Source organism: Capsicum annuum, chromosome 12, assembly GCF_002878395.1.
Source record: "Capsicum annuum cultivar UCD-10X-F1 chromosome 12, UCD10Xv1.1, whole genome shotgun sequence".
NCBI lineage: Eukaryota > Viridiplantae > Streptophyta > Magnoliopsida > Solanales > Solanaceae > Capsicum > Capsicum annuum.
In genome coordinates, this window is record NC_061122.1 from 231916476 (window position 1) to 231938546 (window position 22071).

The window sequence follows — 22071 nt, forward strand, 5'->3', positions numbered from 1 at the left end:
CTGCGATTAGTCGTCATCTGTTATTCCTTGTATCAAAGGAACACTAAGTATCTAATTGTGGACAAAGTTGGAGGACACAAAATGCAAGCCGACTCATATTAATGAAAGTTTGTGCTTCCTCTGTCCTAATTTACGTATCACATTTCAAATTTTGAGATTCAAATAAGTTTATCTTTGACCGTAATTTTCAATAATTGTGACTCGTAACACTTTTTTACGCAGTTTTGAATATATAAATTATATTTTGAAAAACATGAAGTTTTGGTATCCAAAATTTATAGTCAAATTTGGATTTTTTGACTCTCGAAAAATGATAAAACGACACATAAATTGGAACGGAGGTTGTATATTAGTTTCTTTGTTTCTCATGCTTTATGTAGTTGTACTTTGATGACCAAAATACCCTTTCCATTTTTTATATTACCTCTTATAAATAATCTCCAACCTCAAATTTTAGGGTTTTACAAGCGCTTTCCTCAATTCTCCGATCACCATGTCTCCAGTTTCCGGCTGCCACGCGCTGTCGGAGCTAACGGCGGAAGGTATCTCCGCCTCCGGATTAACATCGGAAAAACTAAGCCTTCCAATTCTCCAATCAAAAATGAAATGCGATCCGGAAGGCTATTTATCTGAGCTAAAACTAGTGTACAAACAATTCAAATCCTCCGTCGACCTCTTGGAACAACAAGCAGCGTTGAATTTCACTTCGCTTAGCGGTGTATCAACTGATCCAACTGTGTCAAAGGATTTAGGTGATAGAGCGATGTTTTTAGCACATGTAACTCCTTTTTATACGAAAGAGCTTGAAAAGTTTCCTAATGAGTTGGCGAATTTGTTGAATTCTTCGGCGAGGAGTTTGCCTTCTGGTTTACGTGTTCATGTTACTCAAGCTTTGATTTTGCTCATTAATCGGAAGGTATTTTTTTGCGCTTCATTCACTTTTACTTGTCATGTTTTGCTTTTAGGAAGTTAATATGACTAATATTCGGAGCTAAACTGAATAATGTGTTCATGTTACTCAAGCTTTGATTTTTCTCATAAATCGGAAGGTACTTTTTTGATCGTTGATTAATATGTCGAGCTCCGCTCACTTTTACTTGTCATGGTTTGGTGAATATACGAAGCTAAATTGAAATAGATTAAGTGTTCATGTTACTCAAGCTTTGATTTTGCTCATTAATCTGAAGGTACTTTTTTGATCGTTGATTTGATATATGCCGAGCTTCATTCACTTTTACTTGTCATATTTTGCTTTTTCGGAAGTTAATTTGACTAGTATTCGAAGCTAAATTCATGTTACTCAAGCTTTGATTTTATTCATTAATCGAAAGGTATTTTGCTCTTTGATTCGATATATGCTGAGCTTCGTTCTGTTTTACTTGTCATGATTTGATTTTTGGAAGTTAATTTGACTAATATTCAAAGCTAAATTGAATTAGATTATGTGTTCATGTTACTCAAGCGGTGATTTTGCTCATTAATCGAAAGGTATTTTGCTCTTTGATTTGATATATGTCGAGCTTCGTTCACTTTTACTTGTCATGTTTTGCTTTTCGGAAGTTAATTTGACTAATATTTCAAGCTAAATTGAATTAGATTATGTGTTCATGTTACTCAAGCTTTGATTTTGCTCATTAATCCAAAGGTATTTTTTTGCTCGTTGATTTGATATATGTCGAGCTTCGTTCACTTTTACTTGTCATGTTTTGCTTTTTCTGAAGTTAATTTGACTAATATTTAAAGCTAAATTGAATTAGATTAAGTGTTCATGTTACTCAAACTTTGATTTTGCTCAATAATCGAAAGGTACTGCTGATTTTCTTCTCGATTGATATATGTCTATCTTCGTTCAGTTTTACTTGTCATGTTTTGCTTTTCGGAAGTTATTTTGACTAATATTTAAAGCTAAATTGAATTAGATTTAAGTGTTCATGTTACTTAAGCTTTGATTTTGCTCATTAATTGAAAGGTAATTTTTGCTCGTTGATTTGATATATGTCGAACGTCGTTCACTTTTACTTGTCATGTTATGCTTTTTGAAAGTTAATTTGACTAATATTCGAAGCTAAATTCATGTTACTCTAGCTTTGATTTAACTCATTAATCGAAGGTATTTTGCTCTTTGATTTGATATATGTTGAGCTTCGTTCAGTTTTACTTGTCATGTTTTGCTTTTCGGTAGTTAATTTGACTGATATTCGAAGCTAAATTGAATTAGATTATGTGTTGATGTTACTCAAGCTTTGATTTTGCTCATTAATTGGAAGGTATTTTTTGGAGCATTTGATTTGATATATGTCGAGCTTCGTTCACTTTTACTTGTCATGTTGTGGTGCTTTCCGAAAGTTAATTTGACTAATATTCAAAGCTAAATTGAATTAGATTAAGTGAGAACTAATGTAGATCAACATTGATGAAATATTACTTGACAAATTTAAAAAGGAACTATTGTAAATCAACCTCGATGTTATGTTTTATTTCAGATTGTTGACATTGGGGAAACACTTGCATTGTTCATGGAGCTCCAAACTCTGGGGGATAGGGTTTTGAGAAAATTGGCTTTCTCACATGTTATCCATAGTATTAGACATATGAATCAGAAGCACAAGAATGATAAGAAGAATCGGGCACTTCAAAATGTTTTGTTTGCCTTGCTGCAGGTTTGGTTCTGCCTTTTCATGTAATGCATTCTGAATTTCTGTTTTTGGTTGGAGGTTGAATTCTGCTTATTTGTGGATACTAAAATGTGATAGCAAGAGGATGAAGCAAAAGCAAAAAGATCGCTCATCACACTTTGTGAACTTCATCGAAGAAAGGTGTGGTTTGATGATAGAACAGCAAATGCTATATGCTCGGCATGCTTTCATTCATCATCAAGGTGGGCTTTGTTGCTAATAGTTGTTCACTGCATTCATCACTTCACAACTAATGCTCTTTGTACTTGCTTAAAATCCTCAGGATTATGATTGCCTCTGTATCCTTTCTTCTTGATTACGAGAAAATTGAAGATGATTCTGATAGTGATATGTCAGACAGTGAAGATGAGCAGCCAGCCAGCCAGCCTCAGGTTGTGCTAAATAAAGAAGCTATTTATAAGGTTGGTTCTGATATTAAATCCTTTATGAGCATTCCTTATATAATACACGTCTGTGGAGCAATAATGCCTACACTAGTGATCACAGTGAATGGCTTATAATTCTAATGTGTGTGATTCATTAAATGTTTTTTTTGATCCATGTCAGCATATTTGTTTCACTTTTATTTAGGCACAATACATAAACATGCCCTTTAACTTGGCCTCAGTTAACCTCTATGACCTCCAACTTTGGATGTGAACTGAGGCCAAGTTAAAGGGCATGTTTATGTATTATGCTTTTTTTTTTTTTTTAATTCAATGATATTATTGATCTTATTTGGCACTAGCATAGAATAAAGGTCTGTTCAAGATGTAGTGCATTCCGGTTTAGGTCGGAAAACATGCAGATGAACTTTTGCAGTCAGATCTGATCCTTTTGTTTTGGAGTGGAATAATGACTTTCCATATTCTGATCTTTGAATGCCAGAAAAAATTACAACCGATGTCTCTGGTTTTCAGTACTTAGCTTAGTTCTCACTCTCAAAACTCAAGAGAGTAATGAAAGTTTGTCCTCTGTTGTGGTAAATATTCATCAATGTTGTTGTACTTATGACTACTTGCACATCTAGGCAAATAATAAGGGTACATCGTCCAGCAAAAAGAAAAAGCAAGCAAAGTTGCAGCGTGCCGTTCGCAGCATGAAGAAGCAGCAGCGCATGCAATCCGAAAATAACAACAGTAGTTATTATTCCCCATTAAACCACTTAAAGGATGCTCAGGTTTCTTTAGTTCTTAGTACTCTATGATGCAGTCTTTGTGATTTGGAATCTGTGGAGAAGATACCTATAATACATATTTTCTTTCAGGGATTTGCTGAAAAGCTGTTCTCACGTCTTCAAACTTGCAACGAGAGGTTTGAGGTAGATTACCTTTCTTTACTTCCTGTACTCTTGCTTTTGGTTCAACTGGAATGAACTTTCCAGTGTAGTTTTTCCTTGGGGGCCATCACTTGAAATTACATATTTGGTCATAACCCGTCTCCTTCCAGGTTAAGATGATGATGCTGAAAGTAATTGCCCGCACAGTTGGGCTTCATCACTTGATTTTGTTGAACTTCTATCCTTACCTTCAGAGATATGTTCAGGTATCCAATTATGAAATTTCCTTTGGGATCACAGTTGATATTTCTTTTGGCAGTGTACTTCCACGTTCATTCTTAAGGTTAAAGCATGGCTGTTCTTATAATTGCAGCCCCATCAGCGTGATGTGACAAATTTGCTTGCTGCAGCGGTCCAAGCATGTCATGATATGGTATGGGCATTTTGTTCTGTAATTTCTTTTTGTTTCTTTCGATAAACTTGCTAGCTGCTCAGATGATATCTTATCTTGATAGGTGCCTCCTGATGCAGTTGAACCATTGTTTAAACAAGTAGTTAATCAGTTTGTGCATGATCGTTCAAGGCCTGAGGTATTCACAATGACCTCATATCTCATTAGGATCATATATGTTGTATGCACACAAAATTCATGCTATATCTGTATTCAACATTTGCAGGCCATATCTGTTGGACTCAACGTAATCCGAGAAATATGCTTACGCATGCCTTTGGTATGTACAACATTTGTTCAAGTGTTTTTCATTTATAAATTATTATATACTGTTTTACATGTTAATATATTCACAACTTTTGTCATTTCATCTTTTTGTTTTAGTTGATGACAGAAGATTTGCTACAAGACCTTGTGTTGTATAGAAAATCGAATGAGAAGGCAGTTTCTGCAGCAGCTCGATCACTTCTGACTTTGTTCAGAGAGGTATGAAGAATTTCCCTCTTTCCCTTTCTCTTTAAATATGCCTGTTATGAATCAGTGAAGTTTTATTTGATTCAACCGCAACAATTGCTTGCAGGTTTGCCCTTCACTTCTAGTTAAGAAGGACAGAGGGCGCCCTACAAACCCAAAAGCAAGGCCCAAGGAATTTGGTGAGGTTAGTGTTGCCAGCAGTGTTCCTGGCATTGAGTTGCTGGATCAGGATGATGATGATAGTGATGATGATGTAGAGGAGGGGTCTATTGGCTTGTCTGACCATGATGATCGAAGTGATGAAAATGTTGACCCTGGCGAAGAGGATGTCAACTGTGAAAACGATGAAGATAATGCTTCTGACGATGAATCCGGTGCTGATCATCAAAGTTATGATGAATGCGATAGTGACGAAGATAATAAATCACAAGTTGCTGAAGAGTTTTCAGAAGACGATGCAATTGATAGTGCTGATGCCACTGATGATGATGAGAGTGATGGCGATGAAGAGGATATTGATGGTAGTAAAATGCAGGATAATAATAGCTCGGCTTCTGAAGGGGATGATGTGGACGAAAAGGAATCTCAAGGAATAAAAAGGAAAATATCTGATATTGATGTAAATGCTGCCAGTAATAGCCTTCGTGCTTTAAAGAAATTAGCAGGGGCAAAAATGGAAAATAACTCCTTGAATATGGAGGATGGTATTCTATCTAATGAGGACTTCAAAAGAATCAAAGAACTCAAGGTATGCTGATTACGAAGAAACTGAAGCCTGCGTACAACTTCTGATGTCCTGAACTTCATCCTGCAAAAGTGTGTATCGTTTTTGCTGTAACATTTCTCTGTTTTTACTCATTAGGCCAAAAAGGATGCACGGAACGTTTTAGCACAGCATGGATTTAAGCTTCCTAGCTCAGACCAGCTTAGCACTAAAAGAGTTGATGCTGCTAAACTTGAGGTTGGCTGCTTACACTTCCACAGCATTACTCTTCTGCAGTCACTATTGTGTTTGGAATTACGAATTGGTTCAGAAGGAAATGCTTTCCTTGTTAAAAAAAGAGGGGAAAAAAAAAAAGAAAACGCTTCCCCTATGTTAAGCTGATCGCTGGACACAAACTTTTGTCCCCTTTTGTTTGATTTACTTTAGGAGTTGGTGTTTTGTTTCTTGTTAATTGCTATCTTTTGCCCTAACAGGATGCATCTTATGCTATTACTTTGACTACTTTTAGGTTAACATACGGAAGAAGCTTAGCAAGGAAGAGAGACTGGCGATTATCCGGGCTGGCAGAGAAGATAGAGGGAGATACCAGGCTAAAACTGCTCTGAAGAAGAAAAAGGTACATTTATTGTTTTCGTATGATTTCATTTATGCGAGTTATTTGTATGGTGTGATTACATTTGCGTTTCAATTTTGCAGACGGGTGGTTCCAGCAATCAGCAAAAAGAACACAAAAAGTTCATGCCAATAGCAGCAAAGAGATCCAAGTTAGCAAGATCTAAGATAGAGAAAAAGAGGAAGCAGCAGCGCGCTGGCAAACAATTTCGAGGGAGAAAAGCTTGGAAGTAAAGTGAAGACTAGTTTTCTTCATCCCAATTTTGTTAAAAGAAAAAAAGCAGAGAAGGCAGAAAACACGCCATGCTTTAATATTGCTTTTATTTTTTCTTGTCGGATTGTGCAATTTTGTTTGTGTTTTTGATCCTAATTTATTTTAGAACAACTGTCAGAGAGTGAATTTTTATCCGAAATAGCAGAGTGATTCTTTCTCTTCATATGCGTTTTTCTTCTTAAACAAAGTTTGATAATTGTGTGACCAAGAAGCTTCAAATAACTAGTGTCAGTTGTGTGAGACATATAATAAAGTTAGTCGAAGCTCCCTATGTATATGGTGAGCAAAAACTGTTTTGTCACAATATTTTGTTATGGGCAGGTGAGACTTTGGCCAAGTATCCTACGAAGAAACTCCGGGGAAGTGGTTGCGTATCCTCTCTTTGGCACTCATCCTTGGCTCGGGGAGCAATCTTTCTCTGAGGGTTCAGTGAAGCAAAGATGAGAGTAAGAGCAACCAGGTTCTTTTTTATCTTTTCTGAAAGGATCTTACTTAATTCAGTAGTAACGTAATTTCTATTCGATAAAAATGATCCATTCGAGGTTTTGTTTCTGAATGAAATTCTATCTAAGAAATGACAACTCCGTAGAAAAGGAAGTTAGTCTTGGGCAACATGTAAGCAAATTGAACTTTAACAGTCTCCTGTATTTTGATTAGGAAAGTCGCACATACCAACTAGGGGGTAGGGATGACTTTATTACAAACACAAGGCTCTGCTAAGGGATAATTCGGAAAAAACCTCTCTACCTCTCTGAGATAGAGGTATGAACTATGTACCACTTTACCTTCCCCAAACTCCACTTTGTGAGAATATACTGGGTGTGTTGTTGTAGTACTCTGTTAAGGGATGGTACGGCATGAGAAACCTTAAATCATGTCCATAATCCTTTACCGCGGAAGAAACCACGCAAGACTCAGATTACTTCATGCCCTATTACCATTAGCTGCAGCTACTAACTGTGGTGGTGTTGCTTTAGTTGGACAACCAATTGCTTCACTACTTCAGGATCAATGAAGTTACGAAAGCTTCCGGTGTCCACTAAAATGTGCAGTGGTCTCTTTGAGTCATAACTAGTCACTCTAAACGTTGTGTATCAGTGAACCATTAAGAGCTACTCGACTTTGAACAACCAAGATTTCAAATCTTCACCAGAAAATTTGACACTGACATCTCATCAGAAAGTTCGATGCCTTCTCAAATTTGACGTTTCACAACTAGTCACTCTAAACGCTGTGCATCAGTGAACCATTAAGAGCTACTCGACTTTGAACAACCAAGATTTCACATCTTCACAAGAAAATTTGACATGTCACTGCCATCTCATCAGAATGTTCGATCCAACCTTTTCAGATTCGACATCTCACTGTTTAGAATTCCAATTTCTGCATCAATTCATGTGTATGGGGAATTTCAGAGATACCCGAGTGTTCCAGCGTAAGACCAGAAGATAAGAAGATGAACATAGGATTGTAGTAGAAGAAGTGAGATATTATCATTCATAAGTGTTACGTAATGGACTGCGTACATCTTACCCTCCCTAGACCTCACTTCCTCACTTTGTGGGAATACGCTGGGACTGTTGTTGTTGTTGAAGTGTTATGTAATGAGTACAGTCCCTATATATGAATCGAGACTGAATCAATCTATGTTGGTCGGACTCTTCAAAAATGCCATCGCGTGTGTTGGATCCTTAAAAAAATGCATTTTTGGAGGATCCAACACGGGTGCGGCAACATTTTTGAAGAGTCCGAGCAATTTAGGAATCAATTATGCTAACTCCTCTAACTAATTGTAGCTGCTGACATGGATGGATACTAACTACTATTGACTCTACCTCATTTGTATAACAGTAGGATCCAAAGTTGAAAGGGAAACAACTCAGATCCGAAAAACCCTCGACTCAAGTAACGAATAAAAAAGACATAACAAATAATAGATGAAGCATTACAGAACATTCCAAAAGAGGAACGGTAACAAATAAAAGAAATGCAATAACCAAAGCACTAGAAACAATTAGTGGTAACAAAAATCTGAGGACAAGAAAATATGAGAATATTTCTAATACTACTGGTATTAAAGGAAAAACAGGTACGGTGCGCCAAACTACCACCAAGCCTATCTTGTAGGAAAGGGAGATGACACTCAACAACGAAACCTTACTAACCTTCTAACCTAATATGCGACCTCCACAACCTCCTATATAAGGTCATGTCCTCAATAAACTTTGAGGATGTCCATAACTATTTCTTCTTTGAAGTGGATTCCCGTAGCACCATCAACATCCATCTTATTTATTTCCTCAAAATGCTTCGCAACTCTATTCCCTTCAACTAAAATTGTGCTTATTAGTCCCATATAGACCATAAGACATAAGCAGGACAAATACAAATCATTTCTCCCAATATAGAATAAAAAATTGATTATAAGATCGGTACTTTGTATAGTAAAAAATTGATTCCAAGATTCCTCCACATCGTAGTTTTTCATTATCCATAAGTTAAAAGTGTACTTCCACTGATCATGATGATTAGAGCAAATACAAATTATTTCTCCCAATACAGAAAGGCCATGATTGACGCAATTCATGTCCGGAACCACAAACATTCCATCTGGCAATGGATTTTTCCTTGAATACCTCATCATATGAAGGCACAGACTCATCCTCTGACAAACCAAGCCAATGAAATGCTCTATGTACAAAAGCCAGAGAGTCCATATCAGACAACCACGAGGGGTAAATGCCAGTAGGCTTACTAATTATTCTCCACGAACCACTTTTAAGTGCAGGAATTTCACTGCATGATTGGTAACCAATCTTAAGGATCATATAGTTAGCACTAGTTGAGTCATATCCCAATCCACAAATATAGTCTTTTGACGGTAAAAATTTTGTACTAGGAAGTACTATTGATTCTCTTGTGGAAGGGTTCCCTAGCAAAAAGTATGGGATGGTTAATATTATCATATTTACGAATGGCTTGGTTCTTTTGGGGGTTCGTAAATATGATGATATTAACCATCTCATACTTTTGCTGTGGAACCCTTCCACAAGAGAATCAGTAGTACTTCCTAGTACAGAATTTTTACCGTCACAAGATTATACTTGCGGATTGGGATATGATTCAACTAGTGGTGACTATATGATCCTTAAGATCGGTTACCAATCATGCAGTGAAATTCTTGTTCTGAAAAGTGGTTCGTGGAGAACAACTGATAAGCGTCCTACTGGCATTTACCCCGTGTGGTTGTCTGATATGGACTCTCTGGCTTTTGTACGTGGAGCATTTCATTGGCTTGGTTTGTTACGGAATGAGTTTGTGACTTCATATGATATTTTAAATGAGGTATTCAAAGCAATACCATTGCCAGATGGAATGTTTGTGGTTCCCGACATGGTTTACGTCAAACATAGCCTTTCTATATTGGGAGAAATGATTTGTATTTGTTCTACTCATCATGATCAGCGAAAGTACGCCTTTAACTTATGGATAATGAAAGACTATGGTGTGAAGGAATCTTGGAATCGATTTTTTACTATCCAAAGCACCTATCTTTATTCTTTGGTACCAGAGTACAGGTTTTCAGATGGTGAAGTGTTACTCCGTTGCAAGCATTTTGACCGTTGTGGTTATATATTTAAGACAACCAAAGAATCATCTGTTTTTTGTCCTCAATCTCGTTCAGAATGTATTCGGAATGGATTTGTTTATCCAGAAAGCCTGATCTCTCCAAAATTACTTAGTATTTACTCATGTACGATCAAGACAACATCTTTTCGAGGTAATCATACTATAACCTTTTTTTCATTGTAATGTTATTAGTGGTTTTGTTTTTCCGAGGTTCTGTTAAGAGAAGCTATTGTAGCTCAATTCGCTTATATTGTAGGAGTCGCAGGATTGGTTGGGCCGTACAACTTTACATACGCGCTTAAGCTGCTCGACCTGTTGGGAAAATATATTAGGATGTCAAACTGGGCAATTTGCAGCATTAATAAGTTAGATTTTGTTATTTTTCAGGGACTACCCTTGTGTTGCATATACCTTGTTTACTTCAGTAAAAACAAAAAGTGATTGTATGAACTATCTGCCTAGTTGAATTATGCACTTTGTATCAAAAAAATATTTTCATCAGTGTCATCTTCAAGTATGGAACTTTGAAGTTCTCTCATTCTGACAAAAATCCATATTTGTTTTGCCTCATCTGTTTCTGCTACCGTTGTGCCTGAAAATATTTTGTATTTTCGCCAAGCACAGAACTCTGACAAGTCTTGGAAGACTGAACTCACGTATGTGGCAAAATACAAGATTGTCTCGTGTGGCTAGGGGTGACAGTTCAACCAGATGAGATGTGGTTTGTTTTGTTAAAATCTTTTCAGCAGAGTGTATCTTGTTGATAGCTCATGTTTGAGCTCTCAGTAGGCTAGGGTGATCTCATTTCTCCTTACTAATCCCGGAGAAGCTTCAAATACATGTCTAAATTGTATAAACATACTTTTTAGGTGCTTAGCTACTCTTGCATTTTGTTTTTTCAAAATTGTTCTAAAAATGATTTTTCTTGTCCATGATAATCTCTGGATATTCTATTTCCTTCGTTTGGGCAGCTTTATTTCTCCCTCTTTGCACTTTTGTAGCTTTGGTGTTCTGCCTTGTCATTCCTCCACTTTCTTTGGTTTTCTTAAAGTGGTTCACAATTGAAGTATTGGGATTCTTTCGACTTTCTTGTTGACATTGTTTTGTTGCATCCATCGCCTCCATGTTGGCATTTGTCTTGTGGAGTAAGGGTGTTTTCTTGAACTTTCCTCGTGTTGCCTATGTTCGCTGATCTACTTTCTGATGTTGTTGCTGTTTCCTGTTTTATCCTTCCTGAAATATCCTGGTTTCCTTCATTTTCTGTTTCCATAGCATTCTTATCTTTTCCCATAGTCATGGCCATCTGGATGTTGGCGCTTTGTTCAGGATTGCTACATGCATTAACGACCTCTTTGTGAACTTGACCTTGAGTTCTCCTTCTGCATTGTCTCTGGAGAGTGCACCCTTATTGTTTTCCTGTATTTCCCTTTCAAATTTCAGTTCGGGGTGTAACTCTCCACATTTCTCATCACCATAGTTTCATATTCCACGACTTGGGCGATCACTGTCATGTGGCCTTCTTTGTTTCTGATTTCTAGTAAGATTTCACTGACTAGGGGTTTGGTTAAGTCGATCTCTACCTTGATTTTTGCCGTCGTAGGTCTAATTTTTGTGCTAGTGGCCTTATCGATAGCAAGAGGGGTACCAATTGGCTCCACAATGTGACATAGAGCATTCCAAACATAGTGATCCCAAATTGAGGCTCTATTTTCATTGGTTTCAGGTTTGAAAGAGGTGATCCATTTGATGATTTTCATATTGTTATTACCTCCCAGAGCTATAAAGTTCCTAGATGCTGTCTTGTCTTAATTAGATTGTCAACAAATTCTTACTGCTCCTAGAACCCAGTGGCAGTAGTAAGAATTCACCAGCAAACTCAGCACCCTGCACTAACCAAGAGATTTCGCAAACACTGTCCACCTTCATATCAATACCATTAGCTGTAGCTACTAACGTTAGTGTTGTTGCTTTAGTTGGACATTCCAATTGCTTCACCACTACAAGATCAATGAAGTTATGGGAGCTTCCAGTGTCTACTAATATGTCCAGAGGTTTCTTTGAGTGATAACCAGTCACTCTCAATGTTTTGTATCCCAGTGAACCAGTAAGAGCTGCGGTGGTGTTGCTTTAGTTGGACATTCCAGTTGCTTCACTACTTCAGGATCAATGAAGTTACGAGAGCTTCCAGTTTCCACTAAAATTTGCAGTGGTCTCTTTGAGTCATAACCGGTCACCCTAAACGTTGTGTACCCCAGTGAACCATTAAGAGACTGAATCAAATTCTATGGTGCTCAGTCTCTTCAAAAATGTCATAGTGGTATGTGTTGGATCCTTCAAAAATAGTGCCTTTTTGGAGGATCTACACTGGTGCAACAACATTTTTGAAGAGTTCGAGTAATTTAGGAATCGACTATGCCATCTTCTATCACTAATTGTAACTGCTGACATGGACAGATACTAACTACTATTATGACACTGCCTCATATTTGTGTAACAGTAAGATCCAAAGTTGAAAGGCAAACAACTCAGATCCGAAAAACCCTCGACTCAAGTAACGCATAAAAAGGACAACAAATAATAGATGAACATATGCCCTGGAGGTCACGTGTTCAAGCCTTGGAAGCAGTCTCCGGCAGAAATGTAAGGTAAGGCTGCGTACAATACACCCTTCTGGTGGGGCCCTTCTCTGAACTCTGCGCATAGCGGGAGCTTTAGTGCACCGGGCTGTCCTTTTAAATAATAGATGAAGCATTATAGAACAATCCAAAAAAATAGGAGCAGTAACAACAACACAAAAGAAATGCAATAACCAAAGCACCAGAAACAATTAGTAGTAACAAAAATCTAAGGACAAGAAACTATGAGAATGTTGCTAATATTATTGGTATTAAAGGAGAAACAGGTACGGTGCGCCAAACTACCACCAAGCCTATCTTGCATGAAAGGGAGAGGACACTCAACAACGTAACCTTACTAACCTTCTAGCCTAATACGCGACCTCCACGACCTCCTATATAAGGTCATGTCCTCGATAAACAGAAGATGCTTTGTCTTGTCTAATTACCTCTCCTCAATACTTCACAAATAATAAACAAAGAAGAAATCTACAGCTTAAAACAGAACTATAACAGTAAATTAGTCCATATACAAGTTTAAGGTACACACAGGTGATGTGAATTGCAGTTTTGCCAAGACATTCTTAACAGCGACAACACGAGCCCCTGTTGACATCGATCCTATGTTTAACATGAGACTTTACCTGTATCATAAAGTCATATCACATGGAAAGAAGAAGAAATATGATGTTCTTTTTGTTCTAAATATTACTATGAATAAGCTTTGGTTTCTATTCTTGTTGATGCACATATATAATGTTGGAAATCAGTATTAGAGCTTAACTTGAACGGGTTCAAAACAAGGTACGGGATTAAGGAGAAAGATGGAGGAGAAAGTGGAGAAGCAGTGTGGTACTAAGGCAAATATGGTACGCGAAGGTTAAATTGTAACATTTTGCACATCAATGATCAATGAAGACAAGATTTTAACTTTACATAAGAGTGTGTATATAAACCAGGCGATAAAATGAAGTAATTTAACGTGGTTTGATCAATTGACCTACATTTATATGCGATAGAAACAATTGAATTAATATAGAAGCGTATAAAAATATCGAGAGGATAAATTCTCCCCTTAAAAAATACTCTTCAATCCCTAATAAAGTACTATATTAATGTGGACGTTGTCGGATAGTGTGAAGTAGGTATCTTTAATTTCTGTGTAACACAATTTTTTTGTTTTAAGATTTTCAAATTTTATTTGTTCAATCAGATATAACAATATAGCAAGGAAACAGTGTATCATATCAGAAGTAGAATAATTACATGTTACATGACTCGGAATACACGTGCCGAAGAACTAGTATATAAAGAAAAGGAAGCTCCAAAAGGAGAAACCCTAAGCTTTCAAATCAAAGCAATAGAGAAGAGGAAGCTGTAAAGATGACTCGAAAGGCAAATCGTATCCAAGGTATCTGTTTCTTTCTGCTTGATCTCTGTGTGTTTTCTGCTTGTTTGTATTTTTGTTTCGTGTTCTTTCTACCCCTTGTGACCAAGAGGTCATGGTTCAAGCCTTGGAAATAGCCTCTGGCAGAAATGCAAGGTAAGGCTTCGTACAATACACCCTTGTGGTGGGGGCTCTTCCTCGGACACTGCGCATAGCGGTAGCGTGGTGCATTGGGCTGCCCTTTTCCTCTTTTTACCCCTTGTAAAGGTGGTACTTGAGTTAGCTTTGACGTACTAACTCCATAGGCGGGCGAGCTGGATTACTAGTTACTAATTCGGCAAAATTCAGTAATTTTGGCAAAAATCCTGTATTTGTGTTGAGAATCTATTTAATATGTATAATAATTTTACCAGAACCCAACAAGTTACCTTTTCTAGCATCTAGAACTCATAAACTTATGATTCTAGATCCGCCTCTGCGCGGTGCTGCTTATGTTTTATGGTCTATATGAAATTAATAAGCGCAATCTTTAATTGAAGGGAAAAGAGCTACGAAGCATTTTGAGGAAAAAATTAAGATGGATGTTGATGGTGCTAGGGGAATCTACTTCAATGAAGAAATAGTTGTGGACATCCTCAGCAGGCTATCTGTGCGGTCTCTTCTTCGATTCAAATGTGTTTCGAAGTTTTGGATGGCATTGATCTCCGAGCCTTGCTTTACGCTGAAGCATCTCAAGCTTTCCAAGAATAACCAAAATTCCCCAAAAATTCTTTTTCTTAAGAACATGTTTTCCTTGCATTTTTCCTCTTTAACACCAGCTTCTTTGTCGTCGACTCAATTTACTGAGAATGTACAAAAACTTGATTGGCTTTATGGCGGTAAACCATGGAGTTGCAAGATATATTGTTGCTACGATGGCTTGGTTCTTGTGGGGGTTCGTAGATATGATAATACTAACCATCTCATACTTTTTCTATGGAACCCTTCCACAAGAGAATCGGTAGTACTTCCTAGTACAGAATTTTTACCGCAAGAAGATTATACTTGCGGATTGGGATATGACTCAACTAGTGGTGACTATATGATCCTTAAGATCAGTTACCAATCATGCAGTGAAATTCTTGCATTGAAAAGTGGTATGTGGAGAATAATTGGTAAGCCTACTGGCATTTACTCCTCGTGGTTGTCTGATATGGACTCTTTGGCTTTTGTACATGGAGCATTTCATTGGCTTGGTTTGTCGCGGAATGATTCTGTGACTTCATATGATATTACAAATGAGGTATTCAAAGAAATACCATTGCTAGATGGAATGTTTGTGGTTCCCGACATGAAATACGTCAAACATGGCCTTTCTGTTTTGGGAGAAATGATTTGTATTTGTTCTACTCATCGTGATCAGTGGAAGTACATTTTCAACGTATGGATAATGAAAGACTATGGTGTGAAGGAATCTTGGAATCGATTTTTCACTATACAAAGTGCTGATCTTTATTCTTTGGTACCAGAATACAGGTTTTCAGATGGTGAAGTGTTACTCCGTTGCAAGCATTTTGACCGTTGTGGTTATCTTTTTAATACAACCAAAGAATCATCTGGTTTTTGGCCTCAATATCGTTCAGAATGTATTCAGAATGGATTTGTTTATACAGAAAGCTTGATCTCTCCAAAATTACTTACATAGTATTTACTCATTTACGATCAAGACAACATTTTTTCGAGGTAATCATACTACAACCTCTTTTTCATTTTAATGTTAGTAGTAGTTCTCTTTTTCCTTGAAATATTACGAGGTTCTGTTAAGAGAAGCTGTTGTAGCTCATCATTTGCTTATATTGTAGGAATCGCAGAACTGGCAGTGGTCATACAACTTCACGTACGTGCTTAAGCTGCTCGACCTGTTGGGAACATACATTAGGATGTCAAACTGGGCAATTTACAGAGTTGTAACAAGTTAGATTTTGTTATTTTTCAGGGATTAACCTTGCGTTGCGTATGACTTTCTTCAAAAACAAAAAGTGGTTGTATGAACTATCTGCCTTGTTGAACTGATCACATTATATCAGTTTCATTGTGTTTTTATTATTTAGATGCCATGCTGAAGCACATTAATGATCTGCTTTGCATCCTTTTCGAAATACATTTTTTCAGTACTGAACTTTGAAGTTCTCTCATTCTGAAAAAAATACATGTTTGTTTTGCTTCCATCTGTTTTCTGCTACTGTTGTGCCTGAAAATATTTCGTATTTTCACCAAGCACAGAACTCTGACAAGTCTTGGAAGACTGAGCTCACGTATGTGGCAAAGTACAAAATTGTCTCTCGTGGCTAGGGGTGACAATTCAACCAGATGAGATGTGGTTTATTTTCTTTTCAAATCTTTTCAGCGGAGCGTATCTTGTCGATAGCTCATGTTAGAGCTCCCAGTAGGCTAGGGTGATCTCTTTTCGCCTTACTAATCACGGAGAAACTTCAAATACATGCCTAGATTGTATAAACATACTTTTTAGGTGCTTAGCTACTCTTGCATTTTGTTTTTCAAAATTGTTCTAAAAAATGATTTTTCTTGTCCATGATAATCTCTCGATATTCTATTTCCTTTGTTTGGGCAGCTTTATTTCTTCCTCTTTGCACTTTTGTAGCTTTGGTGTTCTGCCTTGTCACTCCGCCACTTTCTTTGGTTTTCTTAAAGTTGTGGCCTTCTTTCTTCCAGCCGCCATACGGTTCACCTTAAAGCCTTAAGGAGAAGGGGAGGAGTAGTTATCTATGTATTTACGGTCTTTGTTAGCCATTGTTCAGGTCGAGCACTCTCTTTTCTTTGTTCAATTCTGCCTTACCAAACAAGACTGACTTATTACCAACCTGCAAAGGGTTGTGAGGTTAGACCAGGTACGAGGAATGAATCCATATTTGTGCACGGAAGTTTCTGGCCGGCGGCCGTTCAACTGTTCGAGCGCAATGCAATGTGTTGGTTCCGACTCGGTAAAGGTAGGATGCCTGGTCGAAGATCCAGTACAGTAGGTAGCAGGCGTGTTCGTTTTGGCTCACAACTGAAGTATTGGGGTTCTTTCTACTTTCTTGCTGACATTGTTTTGTTGCATCCATCGTCTCCATGTTGGCATTTGTCTTGCGCGGTAAGGGGGTTTTCTTTGAACTTCTCTCGTGTTGCCTGTATTCGCTAATCTCCTTTCTGATGTTGTTGCTGTTTCCTGTTTTATATCCTTTCTGAGATATCCTGGTTTCCTTAGTGTCAGCCTTCTTCATTTTCTGTTTCTGTAGCATTCTTATCTTTTTCTGCAGTCATGGCCATCTGGATGATGGCGCTTTGTTCAGGGTTTTGCTACATTTCCGAACTCTTTGTGAACTTGACCTTGAGTTCTCTTTCTGCGTCATCTACATTTCTCATCACCATTCCCTTGCATCCTGCAACAGGAGCAGTATATGCTGATATAGTTTCATATTCCACGACTTGTGTGATCACTGTCATGTGGCCGCCTTTGTTTCTGTTTTCAAGTAAGATTTCATTGACTAGGGGTTTGGTTAAGTCAGTTTGTATGCTAGTGGCCTTATCCATAGCAAGACGGGTACCAATTGGCTCCACAATGCGGCATTGAGCATCCCAAACGTAGTAATCCCATGGGAGGTTAATCCAACCTTTGGCAGCCATAACCTTGCCAAATTCTCTCCTAATGATGTCAATCAAGGGACGTACGTGGGAGAGGTTACAAATTATTATCCATTTGCAGGTTTGAGCTAGCATCTCTTTTTCATCTTCCGTAAACACAACCACTGGTTTACCATTTGCTATATAAAAAGAGCTAGCAAGTGTAGAGTTTGATTCTATGCTGCTGTTAAGATCTGTTGTCTGCGGTGTTGATGTAGGAGGTTTGTGAGTTCCCTCTATTCCACGGGTTGTCGGAAGTAGCTTGGTTATCAATCTCTCCAAAATCACTACTTCGTTAATATTGCTTGTGTATGATCGCGACACTTTTTTCTTGGTAATCATGATACTACCACTTATTTGTTTTGATGTCATAAATTCAGCTATCTGATGCAATATAGTTGAAAGTAGTACCTACTATTTTGATTGGAATAGTTAGAAAAATGATGAAATCAAAGATAATGATTCATATAGTTGATCTCAGCGTGTTTGGTAGTGAGGTGTTGCTGTTATTGCTAATAGATTATAAGCAACTTCAGGAAGACCCGGCAACACTTTGCTGGCTCAATGGGGATAGCTTATAGAGGCATTAACCTCAAAATGACGCTTTACAAATTGGTGAAATGGTTAAGCCCATCCCTGTTGCTGGTTAAATTTAGTAGCGATGGGAGTTGCATACAAGGTATGTACATAACCAGGCGATATAATAAAGTAATTTAATGTGGTTTGATCAATTGACCTTCATTTATACGGGATAGATGAACAACTGTACTATATTGAAGAGTATAAAATATCGAGATAATAAATTCTCCCCTTTAAAAGACTCTCCAATCCCTAATTACAATACTACATTAATGTGGACATCGTCGTATAGTGTGAAGTAATTATCTTCAATTTTTGTGTAACACACTTTTATTCTTTTAAGAGCTGAACTATTCTTCTTTCATTTTGATTTTCAAATTTTATTTGTTCTATTAGATATATCAAGGGAACAATGTTACATGAAGTTGAAAAATTACATGTTACATGACTTGGAATACACGTGCAACACACGTGTCGAAGAACTACTATGACTCGAAATACACGTGCAAATCACGTGTCGTAGAACTTGTATATAAAGAAGAGGAAGCTCCAAAAGGAGAAACCCTAAGCATTCAAATCAAAGCAGTAGAGAAGAGGAAGTTCTAAAAATGACAAGAAAGGCAAATCGTTTCAAAGGTATCTGTTTCTTTCTTCTTGATCTCCGCGTATTTTCTGCTTGTTTTTTTGTGTGTTCTTCTTTACCCTTTTAAAGGCGGTATTTGAGTTAGCTATGACGTCCTAAATCCGTAGGCGGCCGAGCTAGAGTACTAGTTACGAGTTAGGCAAAATCCGGTAATTTTGGCAAAAATCCTGTATTTGTGTTAAGAATCTATTTAATGTGTATAATAATTTTGCCAGAACTCAACAAGTTACCTTTTCTAGCATCTAGAGCTTATAAACTTGAGATTCTAGATCCGCCTTTATGCGGTGCTGCTTATGTCTTATGGTCTATATGGGATTAATAAGCACAATTTTTAATTGAAGGGAAGAGAGTTGCGAAGCATTTTGAGGTGAAAATTAAGATGGATGTTGATGGTGCTACGGGAATCCACTTCAACGAAGAAATAGTTGTGGACATCCTCAGCAGGCTACCTGTGCGATCTCTTCTTCGATTCAAATGTGTTTCGAAGATTTGGATGGCATTGATCTCCGAGCCTTACTTTACGATGAAGCACCTCAAGCTTGCCAAGAATAACCAAAATTCCCCAAAAATTCTTTTTCTTAAGGACATGTTTACCTCGCATCTCTCCTCTTTAACGCCAGCTTCTTTACCGTTGGCTCAATTTACTGAGAATGTACAAAAACTTGATTGGCTTTATGGCAGTAAACCAAGGAATTGCAAGATATATTGTTGCTGCGATGGCTTGGTTCTTGTAGGGGTTCGTAAATATGATAATATTAAACATCTTATACTTTTGCTATGAAACCCTTCCACAAGAGAATCAACAGTACTTCGTAGTACAGAATTTTTACCGTCAGTGGATTATATTTGCGGATTGGGGTATGATGCAACTAGTGGTGACTATACGATCCTTAAGATCGGTTACCAATCATGTAGTGAAATTCTTGCACTGAAAAGTGGTTCGTGGAGAATAATAGGTAAGCCTACTGGCATTTACCGCTCGTGGTTGTCTCATATGGACTCTCTGACTTTTGTACATGGAGCATTTCATTGGCTTGGTTTGTCACGGGATGAGTCTGTGACTTCATACGATATTTCAGATGAGGTATTCAAAGAAATACCATTTCCAGATGGAAAGTTTGTGATTCTGGGCATGAATTGCGTCAAACATGGCCTTTCGGTATTGGGAGAGATGATTTGTATTTGTACTACTCATTATGATCAGTGGAAGTACACTTTTAACTTATGGATAGTGAAAGACTATGGTATTAAGGAATCTTGGACTCGATTTTTTACTATCCAAAGTACCGATCTTTATTCTTTGGTACCAGAATACAGGTTTTCAGATGGTGAAGTGTTACTCCGTTGCAAGCATTTTGACCGTTGTGGTTATATATTTAAGCAACCAAAGAATCATCTGGTTTTTGGCCTCAATCTCGTTCAGAATGTATTCGGAATGGATTTGTTTATACAGAAAGCTTGATCTCTCCAAAATTACTTACTTAGTATTTACTCATGTACGATCAGGACATCATCTTTTCGAGGTAATCATACTACAACCTCTTTTTCATTTTAATGTTAGTGGTAGTTTTCTTTTTCCTTGAAATATTACGAGGTTCTGTTAAGAGAAGCTGTTGTAGCTCATCATTTGCTTATATTGCAGGAGTCGCAGAACTGGCAGTGGTCATACAACTTCACGTATGTGCTTAAGCTGCTCGACCTGTTGGGAACATATATCAGGATGTCAAAGTGCGCAATTTACAGCGTTGTGACGAGTTAGATTTTGTCATTTTTCGGGGCTTAACCTTGCGTTGCATGTGACTTTTGTCAAAAACTAAAAGTGATTGTATGAACTATCTGCCTAGTTGAACTAATCACTTTGTATTAGTTCCATTGTGTTTTTATTATTTAGACAGCATGCTGAAGCACATTAATGTTCAGTTCCAATGTGTCAGCTAGCATTCGAGGATTTCTCGATTATCAAAAAAATATTCTCATCAGTGTCATCTTCAAGTATGGAACTTTGAAGTTCTCTCATTCTGAAAAAAATCCATGTTTGTTTTGCTTCATCTAGTTTTCTGCTACCGTTGTGCCTGAAAATATTTTGTATTTTCACCAAGCACAGAACTCTGGTAGGTCTTGGAAGACTGAACTCACGTATGTGGCAAAGTACAAGATTGTCTCGTGTGGCTAGGGGTGACAGTTCAACCAGATGCGATGTGGTTTGTTTTCTTTTAAAATCTTTTCAGCAGAGCATATCTCATCGATAGCTCATGTTAGAGCTCCCAGTAGGCTGGGGTGATCACTTTTCGCCTTACTAATCCCGGAGAAACTTCAAATACGTGCCTAGATCGTATAAACATACTTTTTAGGTGCTTCGCTACTTTTGCATTTTGTTTTTTTCAAAATTGTTCTAAAAATTGATTTTTCTTGTCCATGATAATCTCTGGATATTCTATTTCCTTCGTTTTGGTAGCTTTATTTCTTCCTCTGCGCGCTTTTAAAGTGGTTCACAATTGAAGTATTGGGATTCTTTCGACTTTGTTGTTGACATTGTTTTTTTGCATCCATCGTTTCCATGTCGGCAATTGTCTTGTGGGGTAAGGGGGTGTTCTTTGAACTGTCCTCGTGTTGCCTGTATTCACTAGTCTCCTTTCTGATGTTGTTGCTGTTTCCTGTTTTTTATCCTTCCTTAGTGTTAGCCTTATTCATTTTCTGTTCCATAGCATTCTTATCTTTTTCCATATTCAAGGCCATCTCGATGGTGGTGCTATGTTCAGGATTGCTACACTACAGACCTCTTTGCTGTTGTAGGTCTAGTTTGTGTGCTAGTGGCCTTATCGATAGCAAGAGGGGTACCAGTTGGCTCGACAACGCGACATAGAGCATCCCAAACGTAGTGATGCCATGGGAGGCTAATCCAAAATTGGGACTAGATTTACAGGAGGTCCTTTTGATGATTTCGTATTGTTATTACTTCCCAGAGCTGAAGGGGAAACTGGTAAAGTTGCTAAGTCTCTGACAGAAATGTAAGATAAGGCTGCGTATTCACCCTTATGGTGGGGCCCTTCCCCGGACACTACGCA

General features: G+C 37.6%; 3 protein-coding genes and 1 non-coding gene across 15 annotated transcripts; all 4 read left to right on the plus strand.

Moving 5' to 3' along the window:
• Positions 1 to 439: 439 nt before the first annotated feature.
• Positions 440 to 18861, plus strand: LOC107850341 (protein SDA1 homolog). 12 transcript variants are annotated; one of them, XM_047401374.1, is made up of 20 exons: positions 440 to 916; positions 2484 to 2660; positions 2754 to 2878; positions 2959 to 3097; positions 3706 to 3855; positions 3943 to 3996; positions 4125 to 4220; positions 4328 to 4387; positions 4470 to 4544; positions 4632 to 4685; positions 4790 to 4891; positions 4986 to 5627; positions 5742 to 5840; positions 6112 to 6219; positions 6300 to 6445; positions 6811 to 6949; positions 13948 to 14145; positions 14661 to 15843; positions 15963 to 16074; positions 18760 to 18861. In XM_047401374.1, the coding sequence occupies exons 1-16, from the start codon at positions 494 to 496 to the stop codon at positions 6812 to 6814; spliced, it is 2454 nt and encodes an 817-aa protein (XP_047257330.1). In that variant the 5' UTR covers positions 440 to 493; the 3' UTR covers positions 6815 to 6949; positions 13948 to 14145; positions 14661 to 15843; positions 15963 to 16074; positions 18760 to 18861. The 12 variants fall into 12 exon arrangements, with proteins under 12 accessions (XP_047257330.1, XP_047257333.1, XP_047257329.1 ...); XM_047401377.1 differs by having other exon boundaries at positions 15972 to 16074; XM_047401373.1 differs by lacking the exon at positions 18760 to 18861 and having other exon boundaries at positions 6300 to 6450; positions 15963 to 16259.
• Positions 9439 to 10560, plus strand: LOC107848798 (F-box protein CPR1-like). The gene is made up of 2 exons (XM_047401767.1): positions 9439 to 10270; positions 10376 to 10560. The coding sequence occupies exons 1-2, from the start codon at positions 9439 to 9441 to the stop codon at positions 10558 to 10560; spliced, it is 1017 nt and encodes a 338-aa protein (XP_047257723.1).
• LOC124889780 (F-box/kelch-repeat protein At3g23880-like) lies at positions 14699 to 15805 on the plus strand. The gene has a single exon (XM_047401768.1). It carries the CDS (start codon positions 14699 to 14701, stop codon positions 15803 to 15805), a length of 1107 nt encoding a protein of 368 aa, XP_047257724.1.
• A 982-nt stretch (positions 18862 to 19843) lies between the features above and the next one.
• On the plus strand, positions 19844 to 20985 carry LOC107848796. Its single transcript, XR_007048514.1, has 2 exons — positions 19844 to 20529; positions 20649 to 20985. It is a non-coding gene; the product is annotated as an uncharacterized LOC107848796 (transcript).
• Positions 20986 to 22071: the final 1086 nt, after the last annotated feature.

Excerpts from the sequence above, each read along its gene's own strand:
- LOC107850341 (XM_047401374.1), top strand. The coding sequence starts at position 494 with ATGTCTCCAGTTTCCGGCTGCCACGCGCTGTCGGAGCTAACGGCGGAA. Across the intron at positions 917-2,483 it reads TTTTGCTCATTAATCGGAAG|ATTGTTGACATTGGGGAAAC; the intron begins GTATTTTTTTGC and ends GTTTTATTTCAG. Across the intron at positions 3,856-3,942 it reads ACCACTTAAAGGATGCTCAG|GGATTTGCTGAAAAGCTGTT; the intron begins GTTTCTTTAGTT and ends ATTTTCTTTCAG.
- LOC124889780 (XM_047401768.1), top strand. The coding sequence starts at position 14,699 with ATGGATGTTGATGGTGCTAGGGGAATCTACTTCAATGAAGAAATAGTT.
- LOC107848798 (XM_047401767.1), top strand. The coding sequence starts at position 9,439 with ATGGTTAATATTATCATATTTACGAATGGCTTGGTTCTTTTGGGGGTT. Across the intron at positions 10,271-10,375 it reads CAAGACAACATCTTTTCGAG|GAGTCGCAGGATTGGTTGGG; the intron begins GTAATCATACTA and ends CTTATATTGTAG.